Raw genomic sequence first — 25,012 nt, 5'->3', positions numbered from 1 at the left:
TGTTGTAGCAAAAAAAACTATCCATCTACAACATTAATATCCTGGTCAATCGTATCCTGCTTTACATCTGTTAGAGTAATTATACTCTAACAGATGTAACATAAAAAAAATATTTTGCGTAATAGCACAACTGAAGTAAGTACTCTTAATATCTTAAGCACATGTTTATGTTTATAGTTAGAAACTTTTACATAACTAGTATTTTTTAAAGAACTTTTTCCTGTAATGGAGTATATTCACAGCACTTTTGGAACGTTTAACGAGGACCTATTTATCATCGTCACCAGCCCTAATTTTGCTGCAGTAGCACCAACAAACAGAGGGGGGCGTCTTGAACCTGTGACGTCCATCCCAACACTCGTTCTCGCTCTCGCGGTAGCTCCGCGCCTACACCGGCGGCGACATTCAGAGAGGAGATGGCGGCCAGAGGGGGGTTTCAGTCGGCACCGACGGGTGGTGGTGGAGCAATGGGACCTGGACCACCGGTACCGGGTGCAGGACCAGGCATGGGACCAGGAACACCTTCTGGAAGAATGGGACCATCAGCTGCCGCGCAAAACCACATGTACCGCTCACCGATGCCCGGGCCTGGGTACCCGGTAAGATATCGCTCTATCTTTGCTGCTGACGCGTTAGCGAGTCCGCTAGAACAAAGCCTCGCTCCGCTTGCTTTGTCCCTAGTGGCTAGCATTAACCCCCTTCACCAGCGTAGGCCACAGCTCATACTAACTAGCAGCCCGGTTCAAAATTGGTGATGTACTTGAAATATTTCACCAGTCGCTCAGGATGACCATCAGAGTTTTTGTTGTTTGAATTTGCTAACCCTCCCGCCCGCTAACATTAAGGTTAGCTAGCTAATCGCAGCATCCAGTTAGCTTAGCCTGCTAACCCTGCTAACTGTTAACTGTATTTCGACCAGTTTTCTTATCAAAAAGACCCAAAATGTGCACCGTGTAGTTGGTAAACCTAACAATTAAACCATCCCTTAAGTTTTAGGAGTTGTAGTTTGTGAAGTTCAGGCTCGGTTTGAACTCAGAAGTTGTTATAAGTCGAGCCTAGTTTTGAATGAATCGTCTGCATCAATATTAGTTTGTGTCAATGCAAATTTACAACATACAGAAACGATGATTAAGGAGAGGTGCCAGTCAGTAGCAGACTTCACTCTGTGTTTAGCTGGTGCAGTTTGTCTCGTCGAAGTTGGTGTTTACGACTTGTAAAGTCTATGTTTAGTGAGCCCACTGTTACTTGGCTGGTCTGCCGCAAAGTACACCAAGTACCAAGAAACGCTGGGATCTCAGCATGAACTCACTACACATCTAAACTGCTGGAAGGATGTTTAGTTGTTAATTTTGAGTCTTATAAGCTGATATTTTCTGATCTTCAAATCAGATTACAGCGGTTAGTCGATTGGTCACAATTAATAATAATAATAATTACAAGATTAATCTGCAGTCGTTTCTCACATTTGAAATATAATAATTTACACTATCTATTAACATTTACACAGTGCAGAATTGATTTGAAAACACATTAACATTGTCCACCAGCAGCACTGGTAAACGTAATCTTATTTGCCAGTATAGCATCAACAAACTGGATATACAGTAACTGGTTGGTTGTTTGTCTGTCTCAGAAAGGGGAAAGTTGCCTCGCAAACACTTGTCGAAATAGTCGAAAATGTACTTACGGACCTGCAGGTGATATACACATATTAAACACGATTTAACAGTAGTCTATGATCCCCTAAATTGCAGAGATACTCAGAGTAATTATGCAGTAAAATAGATAGCATTAAACAGATGTCCAAAGGAGGCAGTTTCTACAAATTGTCACAATGAATACACAATAAAACCGTGGTGCATTCACTCTCAGCCACTAGTTATCTTGTTTGTTTGCTTTAAGATTTGTGTATTTCAAGATATTGTGATAATATTTTGATTTATATCACTTTTGCATAGGTGGGTCCTCATACTCATTTGATTATATTAGTTAGGAAACTTGATGTTTTGGTCTCGGGAAGAAGAAAAAAAACCCACAATTTTTAGTGTACTTCCTGTCAGATTAAACATTTCCAGAATCCCATCCACATTTGCTGTGTTGCTTGCGTTTGGTCTAAAGTGGATGTTTCAGGCTCTGGTTGCCTTGGTAATACTGTAATTTATTTACCAGCCTGTCTTATGTCAGTCAGCGGTATCAGTGACGGCAGCTTGGAAAACGTCCTTCACTTTGTTTGCGCTATTAAATGTTGCTGCTTGCAAGCTACAGTCACCAATACAACGTTGTTTTTTCCCCTGTATTGTTGTAAATATAATTGCAATTTTCCCTAAAATATTGTAAAATAGTTTTGAGGCTAATATCACCGACTCTGACTGTAATGGGAGAAGAATGAATATGGGGAACTGTGAAGGTGAATGCAAAGTGCACCTTCACAGTTGCCTGACTCTGAACCACAAAATAGTTTGATAAAGACCAACTTGTTTCAACTCCAGACGGTGATGTTGATTAGGTTGCCGAATATTTCTGTATGTCGAGGGTGGAAATCCCTGGAATATAATTTTTAAAAACCTCCCTTTAATACATATAGAGATGCACAGCTCACAGATGCACAGAAAATAAAAGAAAAAATGTTTAAGCAGTTAAAATGACATCAGCTCATTTTCTATCTTGAAATCCCACACTATATTAATATGGAGATACTGATCATTTCAGAAGTTTAACTGCAAGGCAGAAGATGCTGCCAAATTCTCCTTCTAGTTCTTATGTAACAGAATCAAGGTCCATGAGTGACTGCTGAGATTTAAAGGTGAGCTCCCTTTGGCTGAAGAAACTGAAATCTTTCATTTGCTTTCACATCCCGCAACACGTCGTTCTGCACAGTGGGGTCTCAAGAAAATGACCAAGAAGCAAACATTTTCAGTAATCAGGACTTCCGATCCTAAATGTTTTCAAATGAATGGACTTTAAAGCTGATTGTGTGCTCCAGCAATATACTGCGTGCATGCTCCGTTACTATGATATTTGATCAGAACTCTTTGGTTTCTTGGTCTTATTATCCCATGTATGCTCTTGCATTCATATTTATTATCAGAGTATAAATTTTCATATCCTGATCTGTAGTCCTGGGTTTATTCCCCCGATATTGCATTGGATTGAGTCATCTCCAGCTAATATGTTGTGTCTTAAGATAAGAGAATTGTATTAAAATCAAGACATAAAGATGAGTCATTTATCACTGATCCACAGCTGAAGTGTTTGCTTCTTAGCTACTACCAACCAGAAAGACAGCTAGGTAAATGGTTGTCACATATTTTTTTCCCTTCCAACGTCCTTGGCAGCCTTTCACACCATAGTCAAAAGAGACTTCATACTCTGAATACTGCAGATTTCCACTTGTTCTCAGGCAAGCCAAGGTTGCACTGATGTATAGTGTAAAAAGTGCTAAATGATCGGCATGTTTCCCCAATCTGCCTACACCACACTGTGGAAAAGGCAGAGCCCATTCATCTGGCCTGTATTGTTGAGAAGTCAATGTCCTTCACTCTTCCTCTCTTTCACTGTTCACCATGCGATGAAGAGAGAGTGTGTTTTGCCTTCATCTGTCACATTTGTTGGACTGACTGCAGGAGGAAAAGCTGCTATCAGTGATTTGTCACTTATCTGCTGCTCTCGCCTGCATTCATGCAGTCAAATACAAGAAGTCGCCTGTTTGAGTTCTTAGCACATGGTTTGGTGAGTTGGCTGTGGTGATTTTTGTCTATTTACTTTAACGAAAGGCATGCATAAATTTGCTGATACTGCTAATATGAAGCATCAGATATAAAAGTATGTGGGCTGTGTCTCAGAGTGGTAGTGTTGAGTTTTTTGTGTGTTGTGGGATTTGTAATTTTCTAGAATATATTTACATCAGCAGATGTGCTGCAAATGTCTTGTTTGCAAATTTACATTGACGTTTTCCCACTGTGTCAGTTTTGCATTTTATTTAAAACACTACAAATGTATTCTCGGACATTTCTAAGGACTGAAATGGAACGGTAGAAAACTTTGATGTGCTTTTGTCTTCAAGTCTTCACAAACATTGATCCTAATTTGTGCACTTTTCACTTTTGAGAATTAGCTACACAACAGCTCAGATGTTATTTTCACCTGAAACATATTTTTTTTTCCCCTCTTTTTTTTAATAAGCAAGGCTCAGAGTTGTTTTATTGCTACACCCGTGAACTGCGTCTCTGCCACTGTAGCTGCAAACGTTCAATTTTGGTGTGCATGGGTGGGGCCAGGGCTACATAGTCACAGATAGTCATGGGGTTAAATTGCCACTTGAAGCACAATTTGCCATGTTGGACCACAAGGTCGGTAGGAAAGTGTTGGATTGTTGTGAACATTTATGTGTCGATCGGGGACCTTTGAGAGGATTGCTGTTTGTAAGTTATTCAGGAACAATTTATACACATTTGATGGCTGCAGCAAAAGATTATTTTTTTATCGTTTATTTCAAGTTGTGTTCTTTCCTCATACCAACACAGTCTAGTGTCAAATACATTATTACACAAACCACCTCCCAGAATTTATTCTTGGGGATTAAAGTGTGTGTGTGTGTGTGGATAGACACACACACACACACACACACACATATATATATATATATATATATATATATATAGATATATATATATATATATATATATATAATATATATATATATATAGATATATAGATACACATATATATTATAAATAAATAATGGAAATAAGAAAGAAAAGATAAGGAGAGAGAGGCAAAAAGGCAAAATTAGGAATTACCAATCAGTTCCCAGTATAGTAGCTGCAGAAACTGATCACTTGAGCTTAAGCGAAATGGAATTTTACCTCAAATACTTGTGACAATTCATAGAAAACTTGTAAGGCATGTTGGTCCACAGATTTATTTCTTAACACACCTTAAAATAAAGGCTAAGGTGTCTTGTTTAAAATCTGCAAAATGTATCTTTTCTACACGTTCTACACGTAAAAAATTACAAATTTCAACAGCCTTTTTGTGTGATCATGGCCTTATTTTCTATGCAGAGACCAGGCATGCCTCCTTCCAGTCGCATGACCCCTCAGGGACCAGCCATGGGCCCTCCAGGATACGGCAACAGCCCCGTGTCCCGTCCTGGCATGCCAGGTGTGATGGATCCGTCTCGTAAGAGGCCGGCTCCTCAACAGATTCAGCAGGTTCAGCAACAACAGAACCGCAACCAGCAGTAAGCCCCCACTCGCCGCCTACTCAGCCGTGCTTTTTTTTCCACAAATATTGCAGCCCTGTATTTAGGGGACTATTATTTTGTGTCTTTGTATGTGTGCAAGTGTATATGAACATGGTACCTGGAAAATGTGTCCCACAGACTGAAGAATTTGACTGACTTCCTTGTCTTTTTGTAAAGACACACAAAACTGCTCTGACTTGCACTCAAACGCCTATTGTTTCGATGATTTATTTTCACAGCACAAAGAAGAAGAAGATGGCTGATAAAATTCTACCTCAGAGGGTGAGTATTAATCAAACCACAGTGCATGAACAATCCATTAATTCCAGCTTTGATTATTCTACATCTGGCAGTCCATGTGAACTTTAATTTAAGTGGCTCCAAACAAAGGACAGTTGGTCTTTAAAGTGCCCTGGTTAAAATGCTGGGATTTAGAGAGTGCTAACTATAAGTGCTTGGGCAATTTACTAAAGATTTTAACACTGTACAATGCAAAATGGGGACTTCTAAAGGTTTTGTGATGACAGTAATGAACAAAATCGCTATTAACTCTAGAAGTATTTCTTCTCTCACTCCACCTAATCTCCCTGTCTTTCGTCTCCCTGTCTGTGAAATGTGAAAATAGGCTGCAGGGTGGACATAAACTGCACCTGTGATAAAAGAAATGATCTACTTATCTTGTATCATGAAAATGGAGGTTGTAGTTCAGGAGGTAGACTAGGTCAGCTACTAATCGGAAGGTTGGTAGTTCGATCTCTGCATGTCAAATGTCCCGGGGCAAGATTGTAACCTCAAGTTGCTCATCGATGAATGTGTGTGAAAGCACTTAGGTAGAAAAAGCATAGAAAATATGAATGAGGCAAGTTGTATGAAGTGCTATGAGTACTCAGAGTAGAAAAGCACTGTATAAGAGCCATTCCATTTACCATTTGTCCTGAATCATGTGATACATTTAATAATCAGCACATTTCTGTTTTAAGTCACAAATCCAAGTGAAACGCTCACCGTCAAGCCCTCGCATTTCTGCTGGTTTTCAGAGATGCTAAGAATAACTGATTTATAGTACTGACCTCATATGATCCCCCTAATGTAAATATACTGACTGCAGGGGAAAAAAGTAGTTGTTAGTGAAGATTCACTTCAGCCAGTTTGCTTTTGAGGTGAACTCATAACTATGATTGATGACATGTCACTGACTCAAATGGGCCAAGAGCTGGCAAGTCAGCTTGCCTGAGACACTCTTTTTGGAGCCTTGGGCCATCAGGTCATTAGTTACGTTGAACCCCAATTTTAGGCACTCATGGTGTTCTCCAGTGTGTGGATGTCAATCATAAATTTGTCAAGAAAAGAGTTCTATTATATCCTTTTATTCTTATATTAAATCACACATCAACATTGTTTTCTCATAGGATATTATAATTTAAAGTTGCAGTCTTGTGATATCCTTTTCATTTATTCATATATATTTTACAGCTGAACAGAGTAGCATTCATAAGAGAACACCATATGGAAGTAAGGCTGGCTGTTGTATTTGATCTATTCTTGCACTTTATTTAAATGTAGTTAGTGGTGTGATAGTAAAATGTCTGCTGCAATATCTTGGTTTTTCTGAAGAGAGATTTCCCTCTCCTTCTCTTGATCTGTCAAGCTTGAGATTCATTTTCAGCAGAAATAGACCCAGCATGTAAAGCTAGCAGAGCAGGCAGCAGATATGTGGTCACCCGTGGCTCACAGACCCTGTGGACACGTACACATTCAGACTGGAATCAGGGAGAGTATGAACAACTGAGAAACTGGGTTTTCTTAGACTGACAGATGGAAAAAGAAGTACAGGTTACAGATTTTAATTTCAATTACCTACGATTGATGCTTCCAAGGGTTAAAACAAATTCTTGTTTTTGATTTCAGCACATATTGTCACTCACTATTTTTTCTTTTCTTTTACTATCATTAAAGTTCAAGGATATCTGCCTGAATAAAAAGAGTTTTCTTTTTACAAGTTTAATGAATCCACTGTCTATTTAAATGATTTTGAGTTCTAATACTCAATAATTGTGATCTCAGTCCTGGCCAATAATAAGTGATTATTAAAGATTATTCTAAAGACACCTGTAGTCACTAGTATCCTTTGTCTCCTAGATCAGGGAACTGGTCCCAGAGTCTCAGGCTTACATGGATCTGCTGGCTTTTGAGAGGAAGCTGGACCAGACCATCATGCGCAAGAGGCTGGACATTCAGGAGGCCCTCAAGAGGCCAATTAAGGTATATTTCAGTCAAGCTCATCACAGGTGTTCCATGTTACCTTTAACTGGTCATTTAAGAGTGATGTCAGTCAGTGAAGAGTTAGTCAGAACAAATGTCTACATTTTACAGATTGCTGCTTACTTTCCCTTGATCTTCTGCACCACACTGTATTTGTTCAGATGATGACGCTGCCTAATGGTTTTATTGACTGTTGTAGCACTTGATGAAAAGATTTCTGAATATTGTGACGTTAACACACATATTTTGTGTAAATTAAAGCAAACCTTATCCACAAGTGGCCGACGAGGCAGATGGAGCTAGATGTTTGATTTGGCTCAGGTTTCAGTCTGCTCTAAATACTTGGCTTCAACGTTTTCTCTACTGTTAATCCTTCTGATAATCCCTGTTATGTTCCTCACATGTGAGCATAGGACACACACACACCAAAATCTACCGTTTGAGGAGCAGCTAATCTGAAGAAAGCCACCTCAGTGTCTTTAAAGGAAGAGGACATAAAAGGGCTCTACAAAGGACCTCTATCAGAATCAGAATACTTTATTAATTTCAGAGGAAATTATGTGGTCACAGTTGCTCCAAGACAGTAAAAACAGTAACTAAGTAAAGTAAATTAAATCATTCAAAATATTACAAAGTTACAAAATATAACAAAATAGCTCTAATCATAAATATCCTAGTATATTACCCAAAATTAAATATATATGGTTGACATTGCAGTGCCCTTCTTATCATATTAACTTTAATTTGCTCTGTAGAGGATGTGATATTAAGGGTGTGCAACTATTGCAGCGTATACTGTGCTTTAGATGGAGCAAGGTGAGCACGTCATGGAGTGGGTGGGAGAAATTGTCCAGCGTTGTTCTTATCTTGGACAACATCCGCCTTTCCGACACAACCTTTAGAGAGTCCAGCTACATCCCAAGTTTTCCTTTTATTCAGTCTGTTGGCATCTGTGACCCTCAACCTGCTGTGCCAGCATGCAGCAGCATAGGGGATGACACTGGCCACAACAGACTTGTAGAAAATCCTGAGCATTGTCCAACAGATGTTAAAAGACTTCAGCCGCCTCAGAGAAGGGACTGCCCTCGTCCTTCCTCTACGGAGCAGTGGTGCTTTTAAACAGTCCAGTTTAATGTCAGTGTGTACTCTGAAGTATTTATAGCGATGATTTATAGATATTTATATGTTTTTATACTATATTATATTTTTATAGACAATTTATAGAGATCTCTATATATAAATACATATTTTACTTGCATGAGGGGAGAAAAAAATGCAGTCCAGAAAATGGCTATAATGGGTCCAGACTCAGTGTAGCTATAAAGTCAGTGTTGATTAACTGATGAGACACAAATTTAAAGTTTCTTTTCTATTATTGTTTTCAGCAAAAGAGAAAGCTAAGGATTTTTATCTCCAACACCTTCAACCCAGCAAAGCCTGATGCTGAGGATGGAGAGGGCACAGTTGCATCATGGGAGCTACGTGTCGAGGGGCGTCTGCTGGAAGATGTAAGCTTATCAAATTTGTTCAGTTTATAGTAATTATTTGTGGCTGCCCAGTTAAGTATAGCTTAGCTGGTTTGCTGTATTGGGATAAAGTAAAAAGTAGTTTTTATTTTCCACAGTAGGGTCAAAAATTACCATCAAACTATTAAGATTATGATGGTCTTGTTCGGTTACACAGACCTAAGACTGTTAAACAGCTTCAGTGTTATTTCTTTATCTTTAATTTTTCAGTAAAAATATTTCAGCCTAATATCACAGGCAGCTTACTTAACGTGGTATTTAATTTTGTTTGCAGACAGCCGTGTCAAAGTATGAAGCCACGAAACAGAAAAGAAAGTTCTCCTCATTCTTCAAGTCCTTGGTGATCGAGCTGGACAAAGATCTATATGGTCCAGATAATCACCTTGTGGAAGTAAGATGTTTTTTTTTTAATCACATCTGAAAGTATCAATGTTCATTACTTTTCTAATCATGTTTTTGTTGAATATCTTTTTATAGTTCTTAGAGTAATTTAAAGTATAATATGGAAGATTTTTGTACTGATAAGTTTTAAAATACTGGTATCAGCACACTGTTAAACTGAGTGTTACAAACACATGACAGAGCTAACCAATGACTGAATTATAAATATATTCTTAGTTTCAACGAGTATAAGTGTACTAACTGCTCCGAAGTGAAGTTACGTTGATGGTAGATAATGGTAGCTACTTAATTAGAACTGATTTAGGGTGAATATATGTTACTAAATGTAATGTAAACAACACAATAATATATTTCCTTGGACATGACCATAGTTTATGCATAAGTCGCTTAAGGTAGACTACTTCTGTGATCTCACAATACTTCATGACACTGCATCCTTTGTTATTTTTCTTGTTTTGCTTCTCCAACATCAGAAGTTGTGAATAATACTGTGCGTTTAAATAAGATCAGCTGATATTAATGAACAATATTAACTTGGAGACTTAACTAATTACTTGTTCCTTAAATGCTGCTTGTATCACTTCAGTGGCATAGGACTGCGACAACCCAGGAGACCGATGGTTTCCAGGTGAAGAGGCCAGGTGATGTGGGTGTTCGTTGCACCGTCCTTCTCATGCTTGATTACCAGGTAAACAGACTCTGTTCTCAGCGAGTGATCTTGAAACATTTCTTCATGAATTCACTCACCTTTTCGTCTTTCTGTGTGCCGCACAGCCCCCTCAGTTCAAGCTGGACCCCCGACTGGCCCGTATGTTGGGTATCCACACCCAGACCAGACCCGTCATCATTCAGGCCCTGTGGCAGTACGTGAAGACCCACAAACTCCAGGACCCACATGAGCGGGAGTTCATCAACTGTGACAAATACTTGCAGCAGGTGAGCGCAGTTGCTTTTTTCACACATCGGACATGTCGAAGTGGTACATTTTGTTACTTGATTTTCACCAAAAGGCGGCCCACTCCATTTCTTAAATGTGATGAACATTAGCTGGTAGCTGGAAAGAGCAACCGGTGTCACAGTTTTTCTGGATCCTGCTGTGGATGTTGAACAGCTCCCCTTCCCCTCTCTCTATCTATCCTTTTATGGAGACATTCTCTCCATCTGGGTCACTGTCCAGTCTCTTGATGCTTTTTCTGCTCTACCAAGATAAACATAGGATTTTATAAGGTTAATGATTTATTCCTACTGAACTGATAGAATTTCAGGGTGCATAATAAGCATTATCAAGCTCTAACGCAATTTAAATGTGGTTGTCAGGCATATTCTTAACGTGAACAAACCAGTGTATTCTGCTGGATGCTTCAGAGTAGTGAAGACATGTTTATCTAAACATTCTTTATTTCATACTTTCATTTTGCAGATCTTTGAGACTCAGCGAATGAAGTTTTCTGAGATCCCACAGCGCTTGCATGCACTTCTCATGCCCCCAGAGCCCATCATCATCAACCATCTGATCAGGTATGTTTTGATTCTACAAAAAATCATTATCAATATGTCAGTAAATGGAAAAAAATCTAATTTTTTTGTTGGACTGAAGTGTTCTGATTAATTTTGTCCACTGATCCATGCTTTGACTCAGTTATTGTTTCTCTTCTAGTTATTTTTCTTGCCTTAATTAGCAGCGAGCACTAAATGCTCAAAAAGCTATGAGACTGTCTATGAGAATTTTAACCCTTTTTTAGGTTTTAATTGCTGCTGTTGTTGAATAATTTAATCACTTGTTGCTAATGTGATTTAATCACATACTGTAAAAAAACAAAAACATACTGTACACAGTAAACTGTATTGTTTTGAAAGTGTGGATCCTAATGACCAAAAGAAGACTGCCTGCTATGACATTGATGTGGAGGTGGACGACACGTTGAAGACCCAGATGAACTCCTTCCTTCTCTCCACAGCCAGCCAGCAGGAAATAGCAGGGCTGGACAACAAGGTACATACCTCACCCAGCAGTCACTCGCTGTTCTTTTTATGGATGTTACTGAGTTTTATGTTTGTCCTGGTAGTTTTAGACAGGGCTGTGTTTTCAGAGTGGGAGTAGTGTTTCCTGTTTCCTAGAGTTTTGTGTGGCCTTTTGATCACTTAACTACTAAATCACCTCCTTCTGTAGTGAAGGGAAAAAAGTGTACTCGCTCAAAAAGAAGTGTGAGAAGTTTTTTTTCTTTTTCTTTGATTTTTTTTTTTCTAAGCAGTGAGCAGGTTTTTCTAATGTGCAGATCTTGCAAATTTAAAAAGATTAAAACAACTGGGAATGTGCTGTTTTTTTTTTATATATATATATATATATATATATATAGAGAGATATAGATATATATATATAGATATAGATATATATATATAGATATAGATATATATATATAGATATAGATATATAGATCCAGCCAAGCAATCTTTGATTGAACCCATCATTTTGATTGTCTCCCATTTTGTGAACCTGCTGAGGGCAATTTCACACATATTTGCTCCCTTAAATTGCTGCCTGTGTATTACTGGCTTCTTACTCCGTTTTGAGGTCGATCAGGTCCTCTTGACCTCCTGCTAGCGCCCGTTACCTTGACTGGGATGGCTGTAATCACATTGATAAGGCACAAAGCCATTCAGCAAAAAGACGTCCCTCTGTGGAGTCTTTGTTCTAAACCAACTCAACAATCTAACAACAGAGATTGTTTACAGGATACAGACGCCTTTCATTTTGTTACTTTCTTTTGGGTTTGGTGAGGATTGCTGTTATACATCCTGTTCCTGCTGGCCTAATATTAGAAAAAGCCTGTAGCTTAGCCTTGTTGAACTATTTGTAGTGCATTTTGAAAGCCTGAGAATCTTATAAACCAGAGATGGGGCTCATATTTTTTCCCAGCACCTCTGTTAAGGTTTTCCAAAATAAAACTTTTCGAAATATTTCCCTATGCCAAGACATAGCCAGGCTTTGTAGCCAGTGAATAGTAAAACACATTTTGATGTCTATGTTTTTTATACCCTGAAAGAGTGCTGCTTAGGCGGAAATAGGTCCTTGTATCATGGAAGAAAAAATTGAACAGAATAATGGTCTCATAGGTAAGGCAAGTCTTCTATGAGCTGAGATAGTTGTGATTCACTTTAAAGGCAGAGATTCTCAGGGACCCCCTCCTGCAGTCACTCACCTCCCCATCCTGACAAATTGGTCTCTTTTAAATTCCAAAAGGAATCCAGGGTCACATCTGGGGTCTTGTTTTTATAGCAGAGATAATGGAGATCTGAGGCTTGAATCCCCAAAAGAGAGCCGGTTGATGAGTGCACTCTGATGCAACTATTTCCCCTTTGATTACCCTGTGCATGTTCACTTTTGCTGGTTAGAGACTACAGTACCTTTTAATTACAGGCCAAGGTTATATCCATATTTTTTAGGGATGCTCGTGACTGGATGATTAAAAGTAGCTGGCTTCACTAGCTGGCACCAGAAATACTTGTTAGTTAAATAAATTATTCATATTTTATTAATGTAAACTTCTTAAATGTTGGGTTTGAGGACAGAAAACTGCCACACCAATCAGCACAGATCTGCAACTCTTTTATCTAGAAAAGGAACGGCTGTATGCAGGCTCTATAAACAACATATTACCACTCGAATGGAAACATGTATTACCACATTCTGCCTGTTGACAGGAGCATTAGCCACTATCTGCAAAGTAATCTGTCATTGTGTGTGTGTGTAATGTGCAATATTCTGTGTGGCCCAGAGTACCACAATACAATCTGATTTTCGAGGAATATGGTTTGAAATGGCTCTTATATTTGTACAGACAGTGTAATTGCAGGATTTAGGTGCTTAATATGGACTTTCAGTGTTTTCTTACTTTTAGTTTAGTCGACTACATTAGTGTTTTTGTTTTTTTTTAACCCTGTTTAATTGATTCATTCATTCCAAGTTAAGTTGTTTAGCATTATATTGAAGCATATGTGTATGTATATGTGTATACATATGTAGATAGATTGATGGATGGATGTCCGCCTTTGTTTTGTGACACGTGTGTGTGTGTGTGTGTGTGTGTGTGTGTGTGTGTGTGTGTGTGTGTGTGTGTGTGTGTGTGTGTGTGTGTGTGTGTGTGTGTGTGTGTGTGTGTGTGTGTGTGTGTGTGTGTCTTTATTGCCTACATAGGTGTCAGAGAAAATGATAGGAAAGATATATCAGTGTAATTAGAGGTTTTAAAACCGCTCGTATAATTTATGGTGCAATAAAAGATTTATAAAGGGATGTCCCTGGTGTAATCGTTTTGATCTGAGGAATACTAAACACCTGTTAATTTGGTTAGCTGCATCAAGTCTTTTAACATGACAGGCTTTCTGTTTTGTGCTTGATTCTTCTCAGATCCATGAAACCATTGAGACCATTAACCAGCTGAAGACCCAGAGGGAGTTCATGTTGAGTTTTGCCAGGGATCCTCAGGGCTTTATCAACGACTGGCTGCAGTCCCAGTGCAGAGACCTCAAGGTGAGTGTGTCTGTCCTGCTACTTTAAGAGAGGATCTTAAAGTAGCATTGAGCTTTTTTTTTATTATCTCTAGTCACAGCAGGCATCAGTAGATGTACCATGTCATCAAATCCTCCTCCAACACACATCACTGTGATTGGCTGTGTAGGATGTGTGTAAGAATAAGAAAAACATTTTGAACCGCTTAAAGTTTATATCTAAATGTGGAGTTGAGGTTCGCTCAGATGAGTAAGTGCTGAGTAATCCTTTTTACCACACAGCCGTTCAGAAATAAACCCCTTACGGATCAGAAAGAGGACAGAGCAGCAGCACCAGTTTCTCCACTGACAACCTTAAAAAAGATAAGAATGCAACGCAGCAGAAAGATGCACAGCATCACAAGTAGAAAGACGTGACTCATTGCTTTCCTCTACCAGATTTTGTCATTCTCTTCCACCACAGTCAGATTTCACTATTTTTATTTCTGCCTACACTGTACATAACGCAACAGATTCTTTTCTTTCATTTTATTTTTTCCTGTTGTAGAACAGGGGTCCATTTCTTTTCCTTAGGCAGTTTTGTGATTTGATTTATGTAAAAATAAATAAGTGACCCGACTTCCTGTAAAATTAATTTAAATGCAAAGCTTTAAGCAGATTATGGGCATGTTATTTGTAGACAGAAAAGAAATGGCAGGAATAACAAACAGAAGTAGAAGGTGGGAAAAAAAGACACCTTCTGAGGTCAAAATATCACACAAGTAGACAATAACAGATGACCAGATAATTAAATGAAAGCCACTTGACATGCATGATTTTTTTTGTCATAAAGTGCTCTGTGCTATATTTGTAAATTGGCAATCCACAGATTTGGAGGTATTAGAGTTTAACAGTATTTGATCCTTTGACTTGAGTTTACGTCGTGCATTGCTCGAAACCTCAGATCATGCACACAAACCCCATGCTGCTCAATTAGGTGTAGCAGAGTCAAAATAGAGCGTGAAACATTTAATAACATGTCTGACTGCATGCATGCTCGCCCCCATCTTTCTGTGAGCGAGCCGGTTAACTGCTTGACCAGCTGTCACCCACCTGCAGTGTTTGCTCAGTCGGATCGCTGTAAAATTGCACAAATTCAGTCTGAAGCTCAGTAGCTGCTCTCAAAGTAAATCCCCAGTTGGCCTTGCAGAGACCCTGTGCCCTTTAATTTATCAGCTGGTGCACTAGTTTAGATGGAGGTTGATACAATAATATCTCTTTCTGTTAACAGACCATGACAGATGTGGTAGGAAACCCAGAAGAGGAGCGAAGAGCAGAGTTTTACTACCAGCCGTGGGCTCAGGAGGCCGTCTGCCGTTACTTCTACTCCAAGGTAACTCAGTTTTCTTTTCTTCTTTGTTTTATTTTAACAAAGAGATCGTACCAAGGAATTTAGCTTTTATAGAGACGTTTGTGGTTTTCAGATGATTAATTTTTATTACTTAAATATGTCATACTCGGCTTATCATTGTTTCCAAAAATGTCTCAGTGAAATCTGCCATGGTGCAACAAGTCATCCACGTAAATAACTGATAGGATGTCATTTTGGAGTTTTCTATTTAGATAAACAGCAGAATGTTTTCATATCAAGTTATAGACATCAGTAGTGTTTGTTTTTAGATAACATATTTAGGCTGATCCATCTGGGTTTGCACAGAAGTCAACAATCATGTCTTAAATGCTTTCTTAGTTTATACATAATTTTATTTTTATAAGATATAAGAGCTAAAGGAAAACATACAGTATTTCTAGAGCCTTTTCTGAAATTGTTGTTACAGACCAATAGAAGTGGGAATCACCAGACACCCCACGCTATATTATCACAATACTTCACTCACAATACAATATTATTGTGATTTGAACGTTCTTTTGCGATATGCTGAGTATTTCAATAACACATATTGCGATTTATCACCTGACCTCAAAATTAAGCGATCTGTCTATATCTAATATCTAATAAGAACATTTATATCGCACAGCTTTTTTTTTTCTTTGCGGCAAAGTAAAGTAGTTACCAACGTCATTAAAAACTAGGGCTGTGCGATATGACCCAAAATCTCATATCCCGATATAAGAATTCTATCGTACCGATAACGATATAAATCACAAAAATGTATCATTTTCTGTAAATTCTGTGAATCTCGGGCAGCTCGACTTGCGGGAAGTGTTTCCAGCTACGCATCATGTGGCTGGAGTCGAGTGTTTTAACCGATGCATGAAACTATACATTTTTAGACATAAGTTGTAAAGGCCGCTGTTTTCTTTGTGAGTATTTATTACACGGCGTGCTGCGGGGAAAAGCCTGTTCTAACGTTTGAGTCTAAGGTTTATTTTTTAGCACCTGGCGGCTCTTTTTTACTTCTCATCTGTAAATAATCTGCTCTTTCACATGATTCAGTTTATTTTGAAAAGTCTCAACAGGATCTTGAGCTTTATTGTGAAAGGTTTATGTGGAACATAAACAAGCGGACACGCAATGGTGTTACCGTCATTGTTGGTAACCACAACGCATAAAAACAAGCACTTGTCCATCCGTAGTGTGGTTATGTTAAATATAAGAGAAAGAGAGAACTTTAAGAAATTAATATAGCCCCTACAGTGACCATCAAAATGATGAATAAATATTGCCGTAAACAGTTTATTTTGTGACACCACAAAACAAACGATAGCGTAAAATGAAACGATAGACGTTTTTATATCGTCATCCGATATATATCGTTATATCGAACAGCCCTACTAAAAACTACCTTAAATGTCGCCATAAGACTCAGTCCATCAGTCTGTGATTGAATATGGCCGATATGGCAATTACATGCAGTCTATTACTGTGATAAATTGTTGAAAATCTCATATTTGTTGCCATCTCCATAAACATAAATTCACATTTCACTACATTTATTTATTACAGTTGCACTCAGCAACCTTCCTGCTCTATGGGGATATAACCAGAGTACAACCAGCTGGCAGCCAGTTGAGTTGAGTCCGCTCGACTTCTGTTCATTGTCAAAGACAGTTCAGACTGACGACATGATGGTGGCAATCTGTCTGCATCTATAAAGTAGCAGTGTGTCCGGTGTTTGATGCTTTTTCAGTTCAGCCAGGTGTGCTCTGCTAATGGTATCTCAGGATGGTAGACTGTAAGATGACGCCTCTTATTCATAATATTCCCAGAGTATTTAAATACATTTAATATAGTATCACTTCCCACCTCACCTTGACTCCAGTCACTATTAGCAAACTTTGATCTACGATGAAGAACATCTTACTCGTGACTTGCTAAATATCTACCAGCACTATTGGATGCACTTTGAGCCCATGCATACCCCTGTTATTTTTTTTTTATCTCATGTTGCTTTTTAATGCTGACTTCTGCTGATTAAATCATCTCTCTGTGAAAACATCTTTTAGGTCCAGCAGAGGCGGCAGGAGCTGGAGCAGGCGCTCGGCATCAGAAACACCTAAAGAAGGTCGTCACATGCAGCAGGAAATGAGAAGACATGTTTTGCTGGTGGAGACAACTAATGTGTGTGCGTGGGACATTTAAACTGACAAACATAGAGAGAGAGAGATAGATAAAAGATGGCCTCAGCATTTTCTAGGATGTCAATTTTCCTTTATCTTCACCCCTCCCCCCCCCCCCCAAGTTTGGTTTCTGCTTCATCTTTTTTCTTTTAATGACAGATTTTTCTCCTCCTCGCACCGAGAGCTCTTGAGCAAAAGTGTCTTTAATTGAAGTTAGAATTTTTTTTTTCATGTCTTAGCCTTAGCTAGAAGCATTCCTTTCATTTTGACACACTGTGTCCTCACAAAAAACGTAGATTGTACACAGATGAAAAGCAGAGGGCAGACTGTACCTCGCAACTTTAAATGTATTGTCCCTGGAACAAAAAAATAATCTTAAATCAGCCGAATGTGTCGAGTCTGGCGTGGCTCTTTGTTCCCGTTTTTGGAAAGTAAATTTACACTTTCAACTCCAAGCCTGGCCCCCGGATGCTTGCCCGTTTAGTTAAATATTGATTGTGATTGTGTTTGTAATCAATTGGGCTTTTTTGCTACACATTGGCTGTTCATACGTCACCTTGTTTTAAGTTGCCATTGGTTATTTTTCACAGTTTGTGGCACAGTCTTTTGAGACATTTTAAAGCTCAGTCAATCACAGCAGATTATACATTGTTGTTGGAAAGCGGTTTTATTTGTTAAAGGTGCCATTTGTTTTGACGTTTATTTTTCCTCCTTTTTGTTACTATCAGTGATCCTTGTTTTAAAAATATGTATTATATCCGTACTTGTCTTGTTAGCTAGTACAGATTATCATTGAAGTAGCTAGTATGAGTACCTCTAGTCATTAAAGTTTTGTAAATACTGAGCAGAAAAAAACTGAAGATGGATGTGAAGTAAACCTGTATTACTTATCCTGGCTGATCTTTTTCTTAAGTCTTTGTCTATGCTCAGATAGTCAAACCAGTATATTATTAATTGGCCCTCGCTCTCCAAGCCCAGTGGTTTAGCTCTCCGCAACAAAGTAAAGTCAGCAGTGACGCTTTACGAAGCACGGCTCTGCAGGGAGACATGCAGTCGGATTCACGTCGCCTGCAAGTTGGGAAGAGTTAAAACGCCTGCGTTTTTAGTTTAGTGTATTTTAATTCTGTGCAGAGAAGTCATAAAACACATGTGGTGGAGCAGATTTGAGGAGCCGGAGCTTCTTCACACACTGACTGAAGACCTGGTTTCTGTGGGTTTAATGGTCGTTTCCCTGTATGAGGTTAAAATGAGTGTCCTGGCTGAAAATGTTTGCGTGTGTGCATTTTAATAATGAATTCCAAGAATACACTAATAAAGGTTTGGGCAGGTACACGATTTGAAACAAGCATCGGGGCACCTCTGGGGTGTAAAACAACACTGGGGGGTGGGACTGTAGAATTGTGAATCTGCAGACTTTTTCATGGACCAAACCTATTTTTCTGTATGTTCTTATGTTATAATAAAGGATTATGTAGAATGTCTTCTTTGTCTGTGATTTTTTTTTTTTTTCCCCCTCTCCTTTGTCTTTCATGTGGTTTCATATTCCTGTGTGGATCAGCATCGGGTTGCATTTAAAGCTTGCTATTACACACCACACAGTATAATTTGTTATTTCACCCACAAAGTTTATCATCATGCAAAACCAAACCGGTAAATATTCCACAAAGTCTCCCTGTGGTCTCTGAAAGAAACGCGTCACTGAGTCAGTGCGTGCCTTTGTGGCATGTAGTGCATTAATATTGTTAATACTGATGCATAGAGAGGATTTAGCTTGCAGCTGGTGGAAGCTGAGCTGCATTCAACAAGTGTACACTTGGGTAGTTTAATGATTTCTCTGCCAGGGCTTACACCCCTCTCTAGGGCTATTTAAGAAAACAGTCTAAAGGGGTCCTGAGATGATTAATGGTACTCAAAAAGAAAACATCCCACCCCCTTTCTTTTGCATTAATAATGAAGACATTGCTTTATCCTTTGTGAACTAATGAAGCTGCCTGAAAAGTGCACAGGGGGATTTGTTTAGTGTAAGGACTTGAATATGAAATGTGAAGTGGACTTGGCAACCCTAGTTTTAATGTTGCATACTTTTAAAATAAGAGTGTTGTATTTCCAGAACGTACTCGTGTTGTACATTTTCTCTTCTTTTACTCCTGATTCCCAAATGGACTCAGTCTCAGAGCCTGGTTCTTATGGAGGTTTCTTTCTTCCCACTGTCGCCAAGCGGTTGCTCATAGGGGCTCATTTGATTATTGGGGTTTTCTTAATTTAGTCTTAGAGTCATAGGGTGGCTCCTGATTAGGCTCCATACAAACTAAATTAACTAAACTCAAGCTTCTTCTTCTCCTTCTTCTTTTTTGTAGAAAGTCTATCCCAGAGTGCACAGAAATACTTGAGTAGCATAAATGTGATTAGCCTCTTCACCGACGTTTGAGTTTTGATTTTTAAATGGATTACAGAAGTTTGCTGATTGTGTCAGTCGATCTAATCAGCAGCTTTGATTGTCTGGAGCAGCGGTTCCCAACCTTTTTTGCGCCACGGACCGGTTTATGCCCGACAATATTTTCACGGACCGGCCTTTAAGGTGTCGCGGATAAATACAACAAAATAAAACTAGTACCGGTACCGAAAAAAAAAAGATTTATTCATAACGCACGTGAAAAGACCAAGGAAAGCCGAGTAAACGATAAAAACGATAACAAAATGACGCTGAAAACCGATAAAAAACCCTGAAAACTATACATTTCACACCTGAGCCTCAACTCTCGCGGTACCGGTCCGAGGCCCGGGGGTTGGGGACCGCTGGTCTGGAGCCCAATCGCTTTAAAATGCGCAGATTCTATTGATTGAATCGTGTAAATTGATTAGGTAAAACTCCTTGTATGCTTACTTTTGTGAGTGCCTGCTTTCAATTGAAAAAAAACAAAAACAAACCCGTTGGACTATCCTGTTGCGCGGTGTGGAAAAGTTTGTTCCTGTGAGGCAACAGAGCAGACCAACCATCAGGAGAGGGTGTGCTTGCGCCTCAGCTGTGTGTCCGGTATAAATACAGTGCGCCCCGGCTTCAGTGTGTCTTCGCAGCAGCTGCAGCTTAGAGTTGAAAGTCAAGTACATGATGGCAACACCGAAGAAGGTCTGTGTGATTGGCTCTGGTAACTGGTGAGTAAAGGACTTTAGATCACGTTGTGCACCTTAGGAATCCTTTCAGTTTAGAATTAAGTGGGGTGGAGGTCTGTTGATGGTGCGCATAAATAAGTAAATTCCAATCAACATATCGGTATTTTTATTTTTGGGGGTTTGTAAGATTACACCCACAGTGGGACCTTTTGTGAAGGCGGTCTAAAGTTGGTAAACTTGGAGGCCAGGAGGCAACTTTAGCCTCTGAGAGTGGATAAATGATTCATAATTTCCTGCTGTTTTGCAGGACTGGAGAGTGGATTCTTTTTTTCTTTGAATATGATGACCTTTGATATCCTGAGAAAATCTTTACTGAAGATTCCCTTTTCATTATTCTGCAACATTAGTGCTGAGTCAGCACTGATGGGGCATTGCTGTCTCTCAGCCAGTGTGGCATTTTAGTGGTGGAAGCAGTATGTAATACTATATTACGATTAAAATTGTTGGCTGCTTTTATAGGTTTGTATCAAAGTTTTTAAAAAATGCAGCAGAATGGACCCTGACTGTTTCTATACATACTTTTTATTACTGATGCATTAACTGGTTACCTATATTTTAAAGGCAAAGCTGTTTGATGGGAAGCATTTCAGCTTTGCCCTAAACCTAAATAATACCTAAATATTAATGTAAAATTAATGTGGTCAAAAAAATACACAACCTCTGAGCTCTAAGGTGCAGTGCAGGAAAGGTGCTGTGTTTTAGTGAAGTACCTAAGTATGGCCCTGACCAGTATCTCATAGTAGCCTAAAAGGTCAACTGTGACATCTGAAATATGACCATTAAAGGGAGTTCTCCTAGCTCTTAACTTCAGTTATGCTGAGCTTATATGTAAAATGAAATTGAATTAGGTCCTTCTAATGTGTTTTTTGTTGTTGTTGTTGTTGTTGTTTTGTTTATTTTTTAAAATATATATTTCACCTGGATTTTTTTCTAGCCTAGAAGAGCATTTTAAAGCTATTTAAAACACATAATAGTTACATTCTCCTTTTATACACTAATAGAGGTCCATCTGCCAGTGAGAGAGGATTTCTTTATGTCTTTAAGTGACTGACAATATTAAGTTTGCCACTGAGATTTTACTGTAATTCCTAAAAACTGATCTTTGTGTAGGTGGTTTCAGTGTTTAAGCTCCCAGATATAAGCAACAGTTGACCTAAGAAGATCTGAACATCTTGAAATCAAAGAAGTATCTGCTAAACCAAATAGTCAATAACCTTTTGTTCAACTTTTTCTCCTTCAATCACTCTGGGAGCACAGAAATCTGTTTACATTTGTTTTTTACATTTCACATAAGAAAACTGAGAACAGTTTTTTGCAACCGGTACATTCATCCAGCCAGATTTGTGGCAGCAGAATGATTTCCTGTGTCACCATGTCCACAGGGGCTCTGCCATTGCCAAGATTGTGGGAGCCAATGCAGCCAAGTATGACAAGTTTGACACCACAGTGAACATGTGGGTGTTTGAGGAGACGGTGAACGGTCGCAAGCTCACAGAAATCATCAACACAGACCATGAAAATGTGAAATATCTGCCCGGTCACAAGTTGCCTCCCAATGTGGTGAGTCTGACAGCACTCTTTCTCCCTCTAGGACTGTTTATTGAGTCCAGAAGATGGCATATACACCGTGTTTTATCTCTTTGCTGATCCCAGGTCTTACTCTGACTTCTCTCTTTCATTAGCTGGCTGTTCCAGACTTGGCTGAGTCTGTGAAAGGAGCTGACATCCTGATCTTTGTGGTCCCTCACCAGTTTATTGTGCGAGTGTGTGACACCATCAAAGATCACATAAAAAAGGATGCGATAGGAATGTCTCTTATCAAGGTAACATCATCCTAAGAATTTTTTTTTTTTTCAAAACACAGTGCGTTAAAGCCTGAGAAATATTTTACAAATAAGTGAGGGGATTTTAACATAACTGGTTACTTTAGGGTGTCGATGCCAGTCCAGAAGGTCTGAAGCTGATCTCAGAGGTTATCCGAGGGAAACTGGGCATCACAATGACAGTCCTCATGGGTGCAAACATTGCCAATGAGGTCGCTGATGAGAAGTTCTGTGAAACAACCATTGGTATGGAGTTTATTTCTTTGATAAATAATATTATTAAACGTAATATGGGAACAGATTGAGATTATTTGTCTGTAATTTCAGGGTGCAAGGACAAAGAACATGGGTTGTTGCTGAAGGAGCTGATGCAGACCACCAACTTCCGCGTGACTGTGGTGGAGGAGTCTGATGTTGTTGAGATCTGTGGCGCACTCAAGGTGTTTCATCCTCACCAAGCTAAATGCTTAAATCTATCTATCTATCTATCTATCTATCTATCTATCTATCTATCTATCTATCTATCTATCTATCTATCTATCTATCTATCTATCTATCTATCTCCAAAGCAGCAGAGCCAAATCTAAATGAATCTGTGCATTTACTGTATAGAAAAGACAGTGTTTGTCAAAAAACTCCACTTCCATCTATATCTACACAGTAAAGATTCTTCACATTCATATATATAACTTCATCATCACTGCAGAACATCGTGGCAGTAGGAGCAGGCTTCTGTGATGGCCTGGGATTTGGAGACAACACCAAGGCAGCAGTGATTCGTCTCGGCCTGATGGAGATGATCTCCTTCGCCAAGGTCTTCTGCACTAACTGCCCCGTCTCACCTGCCACCTTCCTGGAGAGCTGTGGCATCGCCGACCTCATCACAACCTGCTATGGTGGACGCAACCGAAAGATTGGAGAGGCATTTGCCAAAACGGGCAAAGTACGAAACAGCTCGTGTCTCTCCCATGTCAGTCTTCCTCTCTTGTTATTAAAATGATAATAATGTGGCGCTCGTTGTCTCTCCTTGTAGACTATCGAGCAGTTGGAGAACGAGCTGCTGAATGGTCAGAAGCTTCAGGGCCCAGCAACAGCAACTGAGGTCCACCAGGTCTTGAAACAGAAAAACATGGTGGAGAAGTAAGTCTCTCTTGTGTTTTATTATTATCAGTATTGTATTTTACCTTTTTGCAATGAGTGATACTTACCTGTTTTGCATATGTTTGAGTTGGATACTCAAGAAGAAAGTGGTGCCATACAAACAAGTGCACAGTGAAGTTGCTGGCACCAGCTTTTAGATTAATGAATAAAAATGGCTCTTTCCAAAAATAAGCAAATTCACATGTCAGCACCTCTGAAGCTCACTAATGAGCTTGTTTGTTTAAAGTTACTGCTTCATATTTACTCTAGACACGAGAGTGATATCAGTCTTTTCATCTAACTCTGGCAAGAATGTGAATGTGGAACTATTTCCTTAATAATCTCCATTTGCCCTTGCAGGTTTCCTCTTTTCACTGCCGTTTATCAGATCTGCTTCAATGGCCACCCAGTCTCAGAGTTCATCAAGTGCTTGCAAAACCACCCGGAGCACAATTGAGGGACTGGTGACGGGATAGAAGTTTGGACAAACTTTCACACTACAATTACACTATCACCAAGGACATTAAAGGGGGACAGGTAGTCCTGACTCCTCATGTTTTAGTCTCAAACAGAGAAAAGAAAAAGTGGAGCAGACTTGCCTTCCACCTGCCTGAGCCACATGTGTTGACCTGCTGTTGTTACTGACAGAGGCATGCATTTGGTTTCCATGTCTGTCTTTACCGATTGCCGCACAAATCTTTTAAGTCTTAAAAGTTTTGAGAATTTGAATTGTTCTCCTTTACGACACACAAACCATGACCTGACTGTTATGAAATGTTACATAATACCTTGTGTAAAGGTGCCCTGACTTGCCTTTTCACTGAGGCGTTTGTTTTGTGAAGCACTGAAGGGGGAAAAAACACAACCTGTACCACTGTTTCATCATGTGGGCTTCCTAAAATATAACTGCTTACAATACAAAATCTATTTTGAAATAAAATATTGATCTTGTTTTATTTTTGTGCCTATTTATGTTTTCTTTTGAACGTGGTGGTGCATGCCTGCAGGACACACGCATACACTCAGGAAGTGCCCCACTGTAATCTGACCTGAGCTCAGTCTGGCTGCCACTCTAAACTCTTCACCTTTACCATTTCCTAGCACGTCTGCCTCAACCTTTCTCTAAGGCCACATCCTGGTTTCAGCCACAGCCCCCATATGGGATAGCTCCATTGTTCCAAATAGATTCCTGAATTTTCTGTAATTTATTCAGTGCAGTCATTAATGCCCTTGTTATTTCCCCCACTTAATTAAGTCGCAAATATCCCTGGAGGTGCAACAAAGCCATATGTCCATCTCCATATGCCAATATATCCCATCAATTTTCAGTCCCTGTTAGTCAGTGGCAGCCTGTTTGCTCTGGCCTTGAAATGAAA

At 39.2% G+C, this 25,012-nt stretch overlaps 2 protein-coding genes across 2 annotated transcripts; both read left to right on the top strand.

Annotated features, from left to right (window-relative positions):
* Positions 1 to 360: 360 nt before the first annotated feature.
* Positions 361 to 18,983, top strand: smarcd1 (SWI/SNF related, matrix associated, actin dependent regulator of chromatin, subfamily d, member 1). Its single transcript, XM_040007426.1, has 13 exons — positions 361 to 599; positions 5,064 to 5,242; positions 5,485 to 5,527; positions 7,385 to 7,507; positions 8,893 to 9,015; positions 9,308 to 9,424; positions 10,022 to 10,123; positions 10,210 to 10,371; positions 10,856 to 10,953; positions 11,293 to 11,428; positions 13,841 to 13,963; positions 15,212 to 15,313; positions 17,389 to 18,983. Exons 1-13 carry the CDS (start codon positions 417 to 419, stop codon positions 17,440 to 17,442), a joined length of 1,545 nt encoding a protein of 514 aa, XP_039863360.1. The 5' UTR covers positions 361 to 416; the 3' UTR covers positions 17,443 to 18,983.
* A 1,412-nt stretch (positions 18,984 to 20,395) lies between these two features.
* LOC120718739 (glycerol-3-phosphate dehydrogenase [NAD(+)], cytoplasmic-like) lies at positions 20,396 to 24,154 on the top strand. Its single transcript, XM_040007414.1, has 8 exons — positions 20,396 to 20,655; positions 22,056 to 22,233; positions 22,356 to 22,496; positions 22,604 to 22,742; positions 22,824 to 22,936; positions 23,203 to 23,439; positions 23,530 to 23,636; positions 23,997 to 24,154. The coding sequence occupies exons 1-8, from the start codon at positions 20,609 to 20,611 to the stop codon at positions 24,091 to 24,093; spliced, it is 1,059 nt and encodes a 352-aa protein (XP_039863348.1). The 5' UTR covers positions 20,396 to 20,608; the 3' UTR covers positions 24,094 to 24,154.
* The last annotated feature ends 858 nt before the right edge of the window (positions 24,155 to 25,012 follow it).

This window comes from Simochromis diagramma, unplaced genomic scaffold (assembly GCF_900408965.1).
Source record: "Simochromis diagramma unplaced genomic scaffold, fSimDia1.1 OVJJ01000320.1, whole genome shotgun sequence".
NCBI lineage: Eukaryota > Metazoa > Chordata > Actinopteri > Cichliformes > Cichlidae > Simochromis > Simochromis diagramma.
This window is presented reverse-complemented; position numbering and strand designations above follow the sequence as displayed.